The sequence below is a fragment of the Diceros bicornis genome, unplaced genomic scaffold (genome assembly GCF_020826845.1).
Source record: "Diceros bicornis minor isolate mBicDic1 unplaced genomic scaffold, mDicBic1.mat.cur scaffold_434_ctg1, whole genome shotgun sequence".
NCBI classification, from domain to species: Eukaryota; Metazoa; Chordata; class Mammalia; order Perissodactyla; family Rhinocerotidae; genus Diceros; species Diceros bicornis.
Genome location: NW_026691302.1, coordinates 87,857 through 101,775, shown reverse-complemented (window position 1 = coordinate 101,775; position 13,919 = coordinate 87,857). Strand labels below are relative to the sequence as shown.

The window sequence follows — 13,919 nt, the reverse complement described above, 5'->3', positions numbered from 1 at the left end:
CTTGACATGTAAGGTTGCAACTGCCCTGTAGGACTACTGAGAACTCGTGCTTCTAATAAAGTTCTGTGTTGACTATTTTGATGTCTTTTATGTGTGCTTACGTTCCCATATTTTGAAATCTTCACTTAAGAAATGCTAAGATGACTAGTTATGGTAATGCATGCCTTCTCCACTAGATAGAATAATTTGGTTAATCCTTCCTCCCAGTACTACCTCAAACACCATGTCAATATTTCAGCCAGAACATGAAGAAAAAATAGTTCTGAAGGTGCAAACGTATACCTCGAGGTTGTGTCATTTAAATGTACTTCATGCTTCCCAGCACAAGAAGGATCAATTGCACTTTTATTTTCATTCAGAGCTAAGATCATCTTGGTTCACAACCTCAGGAGTTTTCTGGGTAACATTTGAAACTGGCTCCCATACATGAAGGGCAAGGAGCGACTGAAGAAAGAGGCAGGTCACTCCAGATTGATAGGTGGCAGTTTTAATAAGCAAGGGAACTTATATATGATGCTTGTGTTAGGCAGAGCGAGATGGGTAGGGCTCCGCACCTGCCCAGCAGAATCTGAAAAGTTTAGATAGAGGCTCTAATGGGGTTCAGTAATGTCTACAGTCCAGATGGTCTCCACAACATGTTATTCTCTCCAGGCCGCATCCTTAAATGGCTCTCAGTTTAGGAACATTGGGAGAAATGTATATCCCAAGGACAGGAAAATGGGTAAGAAGCCTCTGATTGCCCAAGTGCAGCTGGAGGTCACAACCAGTGCTCTAACCTGTGGTCACATCCTCTCAATGACTCCTCCAGCAGAGCAGCTACTTGAATCTTGGACAACTCGTTCAATTGGGGCCATTTTTCAAGGTCATGAGGAAAATCTCTCTCTCTATACCTACAAATAACTCCCTGTCCTTCTTAAGGGGAGCTCTTTGTTTGGCTTAGAAGACCACCTTGTAGGAGATTCTTGAGTTCTCATGGGCTTTCCTCAGTGCAAGTGGATGCATGAGCATTCTAAGTATGTTTTGGCCCATGCGCTTGCCATAATGGAGATAAACAGGAACAACGTGCTCTTACCAAACACAACCTTCACATATCATGTCTATTTTGCTGACCGCAGTGATGAAAGGACCTTTGAGAGCACCATGATGTGACTTCAAGACAGAGCCAGTCTGTCCCTAGTGTTACCTGTGAGAACAATTCATTTATCTACTCATCAGTGCAGGAAGCACTTCCCCATTTTCTGCCCAGATGGGGCCGCTAGTGGAAATGTACAATTCCCACAGGTGCAAATGAAAGTAGGGTGGGGAAGGACTGTGTACCTATTTTGCAAAACTATGTCAGACTCCACTTGTCAACAAAGATCAAAATGGAGAGAGTAATCATTGCCTATGGTGAGGCGACTTTCATTTGTGTGTGTTTGTAAAGAAGGATCACAATTCTAGGAGTCGCCTCCCAGCACTACCTTTCAAGGCAAATATCCCTGCAGGGGACGAGTTCTGGCTGGCATTCTGCTCAGACACCTAAACTCAGGGGGCTGTCACTCAGACACAAGAGGGCGAGTCTTTTGAACTGTCCAATCAGAGGCGGCGCCGGGGCAGGTGGGTGGGGCGAAGCTCCCCAGCCGCCCCGGAAGTTGCTGCTGGCTCCAGTCACGGTGGGGATCGCGTTTCCCCGCCGTTAAAGGCTGTACGTGGCTCTGCCGCCTGTTTTGTCAGGTTGTGACCTTACTGACCTCGGGAGTCATAGGAAGGAGCTTAGGGGACCCAGTAAATGTAGGAATGGTGAGTGTGCGGCCCCGGGTGAGGAGACGGGGAGGAGGGCTGGTCGGAACCGGCCGTGGCGGGACCGGCCTCCCCGCGGTCACCTCCGAGTCTGCGGACCCGAGTCCGGGGTGGCGCCGCTCGGACCTCAGTCCCCTCCGGCCGCAGCGTGGGGGCGGGGCCGGCAGCCGGGACCCCGGGCGTCCTGTGGTCACTGCGCGCGGCGACTTCGGCCCCGGAGCCTCTCTGGGCAGGTCTCCGCCTGCAGCCCCGCGTGTCCCCACGTGGTGCGGTGACCACGGGGAGGACATCAGGGGCAATCGTGACTCGGTCTCCGGGGCTCCTGCGTGGGAGGAGCTGTGGCCTGTGGGGTCTCCAGTCCTTCTTTCTCCTCAGGTGGCACTCATTTTCTTCTGAATTTTCCATGTATTTGGAGAGCACTGTCTCCAATCCACAACATTGTCCCCCCAGTCTAGGTCTTCCTAGGGCTATTGTTCAACCAATAGAAGTTTTTGTTCCATTTAGACAAGAGAACCTCAAGGTGTGAGATGGGTGTACTAAGTTCTCACATGCGTTTTCTAATTTTAGGTCAGTTTTTCTGTCCGTGTCCCTAGAGAACTTTGACATTTAAAAGGCCTTAGTATTCCTAAGGAAAATAAATTCCTATTTTAATGGATGTGAGGAAAAAGCACTTGAATTTCTATTTTCAGTGATATGAGGAAACAGATCAAAGCTCACGTAAATCTTTGGAATTCCTAGTTACTGCAGGGCTTCATTGCAAACCCCTAATGTCTTATGATACATTACTCCTTCCTGAAAATGTCCCCAGTGTGCAGTCTAGTGGAGGGACAAAGTATCATGCCCCTTGCCCTTTTTGTTAGAAAGGGATTGGTAAATTTTGTATTGTTTGCAGTTTTGTATCCATTAGTGTTTAAAGGATTATATCTTGGAGTAGTCTCCTAGTAGAAATGTTAAAATTAATTTTGTAAAGCAGAGGTTAAATAAAAATAATGACCGAGCATAAGGAAAAATAGTGTATATAAATTTCTCTCCTTATTTTAAATAAATAATGCATGGGAAGGTTTAAAAAATTTTTGAGAGGAAATTAACTTAAGAAGACTCCCTGCCTGCGGGTCCTGCCCCACTCCTCTGCTCTTAACTCCAGTCCCCCTCAAATAACCAGTGTTGATCACTGCTTCATCATCCTGTTAGTGTTTATGTAAAAACAAGCCAGTGTGAATGCCTATTTTTCTCACCCATGTTTGTTCTTATAATGAGTAGCCAGGGTCCACATATTTGGTGTTTGGCTTCTGAAAACTTAAGCCTCACCCCACCCTTTCCCCTAGGCCTTCTTATCTGGACGGGCTGATGAGAAAGCCTGGAGGCTCCTGCACTGTGAGCTGCTGCTTGCTGGGCAGCTCCTCCTGTGAGCTGTGCTGCCCTGTGTGCGTTGTTGACCCCACCAAGCCTGGGTTCTATATACACAGGACTCCAAGTTGACAGTTTTGATAATTCCTTGTCCTTTGGAAGCAGGGGTATGAGAATGGGGCCATCCTTCTTGTGGTCTTGTGTCCTATGTCTTGGGCAGAATCTGTGTGTTTACAGCGAAGGTGAGACTGAGGCTGGGGTCGCCTTGACATTAGGGGATGTCTGGGGTTTTGAGGATGATTATACTCTGTGAATGAGGTAAACTCATTAGATGGCCACTCCTTGAAGAGCAGTTATTTCAGAGAGAAAGAAAAACACAGGAAAATGCAGCCAGTAGGTGTTGAGATTGCAGAGGGCTCTCCAGGACGCCTGAATAACTGCTGCTGCTGCCCCTGTGTCTATTGCAACAAAGATCCTGACCCTCTGGGTTATAGTGGACAGCACACACAGTCTGAGTTTGGCCCAGCAAAGGGATTAGTTCAAACCCAACTTAAGCCCGGGTTGCTTAAACTCTGTAAAGCAACCATTTGTCGTGGAGGAGGCCTCTAACCCTGACGGCAGTGATTTGAGGCTCTCTGGAGGAGGGCCTTAAGATGTCCCTAGGCTTCTGATGCAAGAAGCTGCCCTGGACCCCACACTATATGCCGTTAGAGCTCCTATTATCATCTCATACTGAGATCTCTTGAAAATAGAGTCTCTGAGAAGCACTGAGCCTGTGACGGTCTACCAAGGCACCTGTTATGCCTTAGTGCTGGAAACAGCACCCTGCCAGCTCTGCCCAACTACTGACACTTGTGATATGAAGGAGCCTAACCTTGGCCCTGAGCTTATGCCACCTGCAGGAAGGGCGTGACCTTTCTTCAGTTCATTGAATGATGCTACAGTGATGAAGGAAGTCACCCCTCTCCCAGACTCCTTGGTTCCCTGGGGAGTTCCTTGGGATTAACTGAATGCACAGCTCTGGAGCGTGCATAGCCTTTAATGACAATACACATTTGTACATGACGGAGCTCAGTGGAGAGTTGCTGCTCTTCATCCCTTAATTGGGACATCCCTGATGAAGAACCAAACCCAAGTGTCACCAGAGCTACCAAACATCAGGCAGTCATCTTACCACTGACCAAAAAATTGGGCTGTTCTGCATATTTTCACAAACACTTAGTTTATGATCTAAGAGATGACCCTTTGTGGTAAAAGGACTCTGGGAATCTCTTGACTCAGAGATAATAAAAATAGAAATCAAGGTAACACTTGTCTGTACGTTACTAGGTCTACAATACAAGGACTCACCAGGACACTCGTTATCCACCTTGGAGTTCTGACGCTACTGAGAGTGACCATGGCACCTCTCAGAGTATACAGTGCCCTGCTCTCCAACAAGGCATTTGGTGGAAGTTTCACTTCCCTTGTGGGTCTCAGGCTCATAGAGCACCATACTGGCTTATTGAAATCAGTTGAATGAGAGATGTCCTGTTTCAGTCATCAGGGGCAAATTGTAATGAGTCTGTCTTCATCTTTTTTTTTTTTTTTTGAAAGACTCCAGTTTTTTTTGAACTGTTCCAGGTTTACAGAAAAATTGATCAAAATTCACATAGTTTCCACATAATCCCTCTCTCTGCATCCACAGTTTGCACTATTTTTCACTTTTTATATTACTGTGATACATTTGTTACAATTTCCAACCCATATGGATGCATGGCCGAGCACAGTGTACGTTAGCATTGACTCTTTGTGCTATATAATGTATGAGTTTGGTAAATGTATAACATGGATCCATCATTTGTGTATCATAGAGTGTGGTTTCACTTCCCTAAAAATCCTCTGTGCTCCACATATTGATTCATCCCTCCCTCCATCCCACAAGTTCTTCACAACCAAAGGTCTTCCTACTGGCTCATGCTGTTGTCTTTTCCAAAATGTCATATACTTGGAATCATACACTATATAGCCTTGTCGCATTGGCCTCTTTCCTTTAGACATATCTTTTTAAGCTTCCTCCGTGTTTTCATGGCTTGATACCTCATTTCTTTTTATCACTGAACAGTGTTTCATTGTATGGATACACCACTGATTGTTTATCTATGCAACACTTGAAGGACATCCTGTTGAAAACTCTGTCTTGCCAATTATGAATAAAGTGCCTGTAAACATTCATGTGTAGCTTTTGTGTGAACATAAGGTTTCAACTGATTTGGAAAAATACCAGGGAGCCTTAATGCTGGTTCTTACTCTATTTAGCAACAGTGTATTTTGTTTAGAAAGAAACTTCCTGTCTTCCATTGTAGGTGTACCAAATTCTATTTCCACCATCAATGAATGAGGATTACCTGTAGCTTCACATCTTCACCAATAGTTGGTGTTCTGAGTGTTTTGCATTTTACCCATTTAATAAGTGTTTAATGATACCTCGTTGTTTTATTGGCAACTTTCTAATGATATTTAATGTGGAGCGTGTTTTTATATTGCTTATTTCCCATCTATATATCTTCTTCAGTGAGATGTCTGTTCAGATCTTTTGCCTACTCTCTAATTGGGTTGTTTGTCTTCTGACTGTTGAGTTTTAAGAGTTCTTTGGACATTTCTAATAACACTCATTTACCAGACAAGCGTTTTACAAAGATTTTCCCTTATTCTGTAAATTATGTTTTTATTCTCTTAACACTTTCTCAGAACAGGCGTTTTTCATTTTACTGAAGTAAATTTTTTGTGTTTTATGTTTTGGTGGACCTTGGTGTTTGGTTTCATATCTAAAAATTCATCTCCAAACCTAAAGTCATCTAGATTTTTCTCTCTTATCTTCTAGGAGTTTATTCCTTTGGCATTTTACATTTAGGTCTGTGAAGTGTTTTGACCTAATTTTTGTGAAATGTGTATGGCCTGTGTCTACATTCATTGTGTTTCTGTGTGTATTTGTATGTAGTTATCCATTATTTCCACCACTTGTTTAAAAGACTTTGTTTTTCATTTGCGTTGCCTTTTCTTCTTTGTCAAAGATTACTTGAGTATATTTGTGTGGGTCTATAAGGAAAGCAATTGACTCACATATCCTTCAGCCTTGCTATACTCTCTTATTAATTCTAGGAGTTATTTCTGTTGTTGTGAATTCTTTCAGATGTTTCACAGAGACAATCATGCCATGTGGAACAAATGTTATGAATTTAGCTAGAGGATTCATAAGGATGTTCCATCTCAAGAAGTGGAACTTTCCCTCTATTACTAGTTTATCACAAATGAATGTTGGATTCTATCAAATCGTTTTGTAATTTCATTTCCGCTTGCTTTCCCTTTTTATATTAGTAATATCTGCCTACCTTGTTTTTTTTATCTTGACTAGATTTTTATCAATTAGTCATGTCTAAGTACCAGCTTTTTTTGTTTTCATTTTCTCCATTGATTTCCCACAATGACGTAGATTTCTTTTCTAATTTTTACTATTTCTTTTACTGTGCTTACTTTGGATTTACTTGGCTCTTCCTTTTATTGTTTCCTAAGGTAGATGCTTCCTTTAATGATTATAGATCTTTGCTTTTTCCAGTGTATTTGTTCAATGGCATAAATTTCCCTCTAAACACTGCTTTTGCTGCATACAAGAATCTTTTGTCTACTGTATTGTCATTTCATTTAGTTCAAAATAATTTTTCGTTTCTCTTGAGTCTTCTTCTTTGATCTTAAGTATTCTTTAGAAATATATGGTTGAATGTCCACATATTTCGGGGTTTTCCAAATTTCTGGTTGTTATTGACCTCTCTGTGAATGCCTAGGTGATGTGAGAAGATATTTTGTATGATTTCTGTTCTTTCAAATTTGATAAGATTGTCCTTTTTTCCCTAGAGGTTGTTGAATTCCCCAACTATTGAACTGGATTCCTCTATTTCTCCTTGCCTTATATATTTTACCACTCTGTTGTTACACATGTACACATCAAGGATGGCTGTGCCTTCTTGGAGAATAGACACCTTTATCAGTAGGTAATGTCCCTCTCTATCTCTGAAATTTCCTTGGCTTGAAATCTGCAGTGTCTATAATTCATATACCTATGCCAGTTTTCTTTTTTTTTTTAATTGATGTTTTAATATTTTTTAACATTGTGAAATTTTGGGATGTGCATTTTTGTTTGTCCATCACCATATATATGACTCCCTTCAACCCTTGTGCCCACCCCTCACCCCCCACCCCCACTGCCCCTGGTAACCACAGTACAGTTTTCTCTGTCCATGTGTTGGTTTATATTGCACATATGAGTGAGATCATACAGTGTTTGTCTTTCTCTTTTAGGCTCATTTCACTTAACATAATACGTTCCAGGCCCATCCATGTTGTTGCAAATGGGACGATTTTGTCTTTGTTTTATGGCTGAGTAGTATTCCATTGTATGTATATACCACATTTTCTTACTCCAGTTGTCAGTCGAGCGACACTTAGGTTGCTTCCACTTCTTGGCTATGGTGAATAATGCTGCAATGAACATAGGGGTGCATAAGCCTCTTTGGATTGTTGATTTCAGGTTCGTTGGATAGATTCCCAGTAATGGGATGGCTGGGTCATAGGGCATCTCTATTTTTAAGTCTTTGAGGAGTCTCCATACCGTTTTCCATAGAGGCTGCACCAGTTTACATTGCCACCAGCTGTGTATGAGGGTTCCTGTTTCTCCACATCCTCTCCAACACTTGTTGTTTTTTGTCTTGGTGATTATAGCCATTCTAACGGGCATGAGGTGGTATCTTAGTGTTGTTTTGATTTTATACCAGTTTTCTTTTGATCTACGCTGGCATGCAATATTTTTCTCCATCCATTTATACTACATCAGTCTGTGTCTTTATATTAAAAGTGGGTTTCTTCTTTTTTTTGTTTTTGTTAATTTTATTTATTTATTTTCCCCCCAAAGCCCCAGTAGATAGTAGTATGTCATAGCTGCACATCCTTCCAGTTGCTGTATGTGGGACGCGGCCTCAGCATGGCCGGAGAAGCGGTGTGTCGGTGCGCGCCCGGGATCCGAACCCGGGCCGCCAGCAGCGGAGTGCGCGCACTTAACCGCTAAGCCACGGGGCTGGCCCAAAAAAGTGGGTTTCTTGTAGACAGTATATAACTCAGTTTGTTTTTTAAGAATCTGATATTACTATATCCTTCAATTTTATTGAGACCGTTGTTGATTAAAGTATTTTGTGACAGAGCTGGATTAATCTTTAGCACCTCTTTTACTGTTTTTTTATCTTGCTCTTGTTTGTTTCTTTTTGTCTTCCACCTTTTTTTTCCATGTTCTCTGGCTGAAATAGAGCATTTTATCTGATTCTTTTGTTTCCTCTCTCTTAGCATAACAATTACACATTTTTTAAAAAGCTCTTTTAGTGGTTGCCATTGAGCTTTCAGTACCCATTTATAACTAACCCACATTTTCTGCCAAATAAACCTATACCACTTCACTGTGTGCAAGTACCTCATAACACACTATTCCCAATTTCCCCTCCCTGTGCTTTGTCACATTGCTGTCATTTATTTCATTCATCTTAAGCATCTCATTACCAAATACATTTTTGCTAATATTATTTTAAACAACTATCAACTGTTATTTTAATTAGAAATATAAAAAATATTTTACCTTCATTTTTTCTTTTTCTAATCCTCTACCTTTATCATTTGCATTCTTTCTGATAAATTTTGAACATTTCATTCAAAGTAGGTGCACTCATGACAAATTTCCTCAATTTTTGTCTCAGAATGTCCTAATTTTTCATTTATTTTTGATGGATAATTTTGTTCGACAGAGAATATATTCAGAAGTGTGTTCTTTGTCATTTTTCAATATGTGCTCTGTCTTTGATTTCTCTCTAGTTGAATATGATATTCTTGGGTGTGCATTTTTGAGTTTATCATGTTTACTGTTCTCTGAGTTTGCTGGATGTGCAGTTTGCTGGCTATCATTAATTTTAGGATATTTTGGTGATTATTACTTCACTTGTTTCCTCTATTACTTTCTATCTTTCTTTTCCTTCAGGTATTCCCAACCTGTGTATTTTAATGCTTCTGTTAAAGAGAGTTGTCCTAGGCCTAATGGATATTGTACTCTGTCTTTTTTGTTCTTTTCCTTTCACAATTATATTTGTTTCATTGTATGGCATTTCTGTCATTTCCCAACATGCTCTTGAACCTGCATTACAGAGAAATATCATGAAATGTGATCACAGTAAAAATGTGTAGATAATTTCCATGTGTTCATGATGCTGTTAAATTGATGAGGAGTGTGCACAGAAAAAGAGTTTTTGATGATCACATCATAGAATATATATTTAGTGATGACAGAATCATGTGTAACTTTCCTAGAAATGGAATGTAGATCCCCCATGCTGTCAGCCTTATGCATCCTACTCTACACATATTTGTGATGTTTTAGGACTCAGTGGCCATTGAGGATGTGGCTGTGAACTTCACCCCAGAGGAGTGGGCTTTACTGGATCCTTCACAGAAGAAACTCTACAGAGATGTGATGTGGGAAACTTTCAGGAACCTGGCCTCTGTAGGTAAGAATGAGGACATTCCTTCACTTCACCAATTGGAGAACGAGTGTTTCTTGCCCATTAACATTGTTCCAAGGTGTAGAATGGGAAAAGGGGAGATGTTGGTAAATAAACTTGAAATGGTCATAGCTCATCGTGGTCTTAGAATCTAAAATTTTTTGTATAATTTCCAATACTTTGGAATCAACTGCCTGGGTCTGCATTTCAGGAAAAACATGGGAAGATCATGACACTGAAGATCAGTACAAAAGCCAGGGGAGAAGACTAAGGTGAGTCACACTCACAATAGAAAGCAATGCCTCACATGAGAATCCTGATATGTTACAAAATTTTAAAAAGAAGCAAACAACATGAATAACGCTTGCTTCAAATTTAGCTGTTCTTAGGGGCCAGCCCCGTGGCATAGTGGTTACGTGCGTGCGCTCCGCTACTGGTGGCCCGAGTTCGGAACCCAGGCGCGCACCAGCGCACCGCTTGTCAGGCTATGCTGTGGTGGCATCCCACATAAAGTGGAGGAAGATGGGCGTGGATGTTAGCTCAGGGCTGATCTTCCTCACCAAAAAAAAGAAATTTAGCTATTCGTAGAAAATTTTGACCAAATATACCTTCTGAAATGTGAGGTACAGGTGCAGCTTTTACAAAATAAACTCACTTGGAAACAGTTCTAATAAATCCTGTATATGAATATCACCATTTGGATACTAGAAAGGGTGAAGTCCTCTTGTAGAGCATTCAGTATATTCAATTTCAGAGAATTCAGACAAGGCAGAAAACCTGAACTTTTCCTATAAATTATAATAAATATAACAAATATAAAAATCATTAATAAAGCAATGATTAATAATGTGCTCCTTATGTTTTACAGAAGTCATATGGTATTGAGACTCTGTGAAAGTGAAGAGGGTAGTCAGTGTGGAGAAAACTTCATCCTTATTCCAAATGTTGATCTGAACAAGAAAACTAGTGCAGCAAAACCATGGAAAGAAAGAGCATGTGGAAAAGTCTTCATGCGTCATTCATCCATTAATAGGCACGTTACTGGTCACACTGAACACAAACCATATGACTGTGAAAAATATGGGGAGAAGACATATAAATGTAAGGAATGTGGGAAAGCCTTCGTTTTTCCCAGTGTTCTTCAAAAACATGAAAGAACTCATACTGGAGAGAAACCCTATGAATGTAAAAAATGCAGTAAAGTATTTGCTTCTTCCAGGTCTCTTCAAATACATGAAAGAACTCATACTGGAGAGAAACCATATAAATGTAAAAAATGCAGTAAAGCATTCATTTATTCCAAGTCTCTTCAAGTACACGAAAGAAATCATACTGGGGAGAAACCCTATCAGTGTAAAGAATGTGGGAAAGCCTTTATAGCTCCCTCAGGCCTTCGATCACACATGATCTGTCACACTGGAGATGGACCTTATAAATGTAAGGAATGTGAGAAAGTATTTCTTTTTCCTAGTGCTTTTCGAATACATGAAAGGAGTCACACTGGAGAGAAACCCTATGAATGTAAAAATTGTGGTAAAGCATTCAGTCATCCCAGAACTCTTCGAATGCATGAAAGATGTCACACTGGAAAGAAACCCTATGAATGTAAGGACTGTGGGAAAGACTTTATTGCTCTCACCACCCTTCAAGTTCACATGATCACTCACACTGGAGATGCACCTTATAAATGTAAGGAATGTGGGAAAGTTTTCGTTCATCCCAGTTCATTTCAAATACATGAAAGGAGTCATACTGGAGAGAAACCATATGAATGTAAAGAATGCAGCAAAACATTCAGTTGTACCAGTTCTCTTCGAGTACATGAAAGAACTCATACAGGAGAGAAACCATATGAATGTAAAAAGTGCAGTAAAGCATTCGTTTATTCCAAGTCTCTTCAAGTACACGAAAGAAATCATACTGGGGAGAAACCCTATCAGTGTAAAGAATGTGGGAAAGCCTTTACAGCTCCCTCAAGCCTTCGATCACACATGATCTGTCACACTGGAGATGGACCTTATAAATGTAAGGAATGTAAGAAAGTATTTGTTTCTCCTAGTGCATTTCGAATACATGAAAGGAGTCACACTGGAGAGAAGCCCTATGAATGTAAAGAATGTGGCAAAGCATTCAGTTGTACCAGTTCTCTTCGAGTACATGAAAGAATTCATACAGGAGAGAAACCATATGAATGTAAAAAATGCAGTAAAGCATTCATTTTTTCCAGTTCTCTTCGAGTACATGAAAGAAATCATACTGCAGATTAACCCTTTGAATGTAAGGAATGTGGGAAAGCCTTTAGAGATCCTTCAACCCTTCGATCACACATGATTGTTCATGCTGGAGATGGACCTTACAAATGTAAGGAATGTGAGAAAGCATTCATGTATCCCAGATTACTCCAAAGACGTGAAACAAATCACACTGGAGTGAAAACCTATGAATATAAAGAAAATGGGAAAGTCTTCAGTTCTCATCAGATTTTCCGAATACGTGAAAGAGATCATACTGGATAGAAACATGAATATGCAAAATATAGTAAAGCATTTGTTTTCCCAGTTCTCTCTGAAGAGTTGAAAGAACTCGTACTGGAGAGAAACCCTGTGAATAACAGGAAAGTGGGAAAGCTTGTTTGTCATGCAGACTTTTGAGGATATGGGAGACTGCACACTAGAAGAACAACCATGTAAAGGTAATGCATGTGGAAAGACTTTTGTCATCCCAGATCTTAATGAAGGCATAAAAAGAGTCCCTTGGTTTGAACATCTTGGATGTGAACAACACCGGAAAGACGTCATGTGGCTTACACCATCATATGTGTAATTCCCACTAAAAAGAAATACAAATATAAGTCATATGAGAAAATGTGATGGAAATTAATGTGTAGGCTGTTGTAGAAAACTTTAAACATGAAAGCGTTGTTATGAAATTTGTAAACCTATTGTGCTTACCAAGGATCTTTCTTAAAGTGTGACATAAATAAATAAACGAATAAATAAAAGGAGAAATGGAAAATAATCACTGTTTTTTAGTAGGAGTAGCTAGAAGTTTTTAGTTTCAATGATCCACTAAGTCCCGTAGCCCATTTTGCTGTTCTGTTTTCATTTCCATATGCTTAGATGTCCAGCTATGTTGTGGAAAAATCAGACAGAAAAGTAACAGCTGTGAGGTTTAATAAAGAGCAAAAGAAATCATTTTTCCTCCATTTTTTTAATGATTAACTTATGTACTGGAGGGGAGTTATTCAACTGGGCAACGCAAGAGTGTTGTTTTTGATGATTGCACATTTTCCATTTTTTAGTGTCAGGATTACTATACATTTGTCAAAATTCAGAAGTATACAGGGGCCGGCCCCGTGGCTTAGTGGTTAAGTGCGTGCGCTCCGATGCAGGCGGCCCGGGTTCGGATCCCGGGTGCGCACAGACGCACCGCTTCTCCAGCCATGCTGAGGCCGCGTCCCACATACAGCAAGTAGAAGAATGCACAACTATGACATACAACTATCTACTGGGGCTTTGGGGGAAAAATAAATAAAATTATTAAAAAAAAAAGTATACATAAATATTGTATATTTATATAATTAAGAGAAAATGAATAACTGAATCACTTTCATATGTTAGGATAATGTTAAACTCTCTTGATCCTTGATTTTTATACATTCAACACTTCTTTCTAGCACTGTGGGATCCTTAGGAAGAATTGAAGTATTGAAAAGAAGAATGCAGTCCTCAACAGGCCTTTCTTGCAACCCTGTCTTAATTGAGAAAACACCCTCTGGGGTTGCACCTGCCCTGGTCTCCTACTCATAACTAAGAGTGAAATGAGAGGGCTCCTAGAATCTGTCTGTGAGTTTAAATCAGGTTCTGTGGACAGATCTGTAGAAATAACTGTGATTCTGAAACATAAAGGTGTCTCCTAAGTGGGATCTGCCTGGGAATATCCTCATTCGTACGCATTGCACCATTTCTCTCTGTTATTATCCATTGACCTTTTCCAGCTCTTCATTTCTCAACTCAAGCATACTCATGCCTGCTTACTTGGAAACATCCTTAGAAATACATGCAGATTCCACTTTGGAAAATTTCCACAAGACAATGCCAGACGCCTGTGAGCTGAGAAGGTCATGGAAGCAGTGGTAGAACCCATGTTGTGACACATTCTGTCAGCCACGGTGACTAGAAACGTCACGTATTAGCAGATCTGGTTGCTTGTATATTCAACAAT

The 13,919-nt window shown here is 40.6% G+C and overlaps 1 protein-coding gene across 1 annotated transcript; it reads left to right on the top strand.

The window, feature by feature from the left end:
- The first annotated feature begins 1,661 nt into the window (after positions 1-1,661).
- On the top strand, positions 1,662-12,039 carry LOC131402980 (zinc finger protein 709-like). Its single transcript, XM_058537423.1, has 4 exons — positions 1,662-1,779; positions 9,575-9,701; positions 9,907-9,967; positions 10,564-12,039. The coding sequence occupies exons 1-4, from the start codon at positions 1,777-1,779 to the stop codon at positions 11,960-11,962; spliced, it is 1,590 nt and encodes a 529-aa protein (XP_058393406.1). The 5' UTR covers positions 1,662-1,776; the 3' UTR covers positions 11,963-12,039.
- The last annotated feature ends 1,880 nt before the right edge of the window (positions 12,040-13,919 follow it).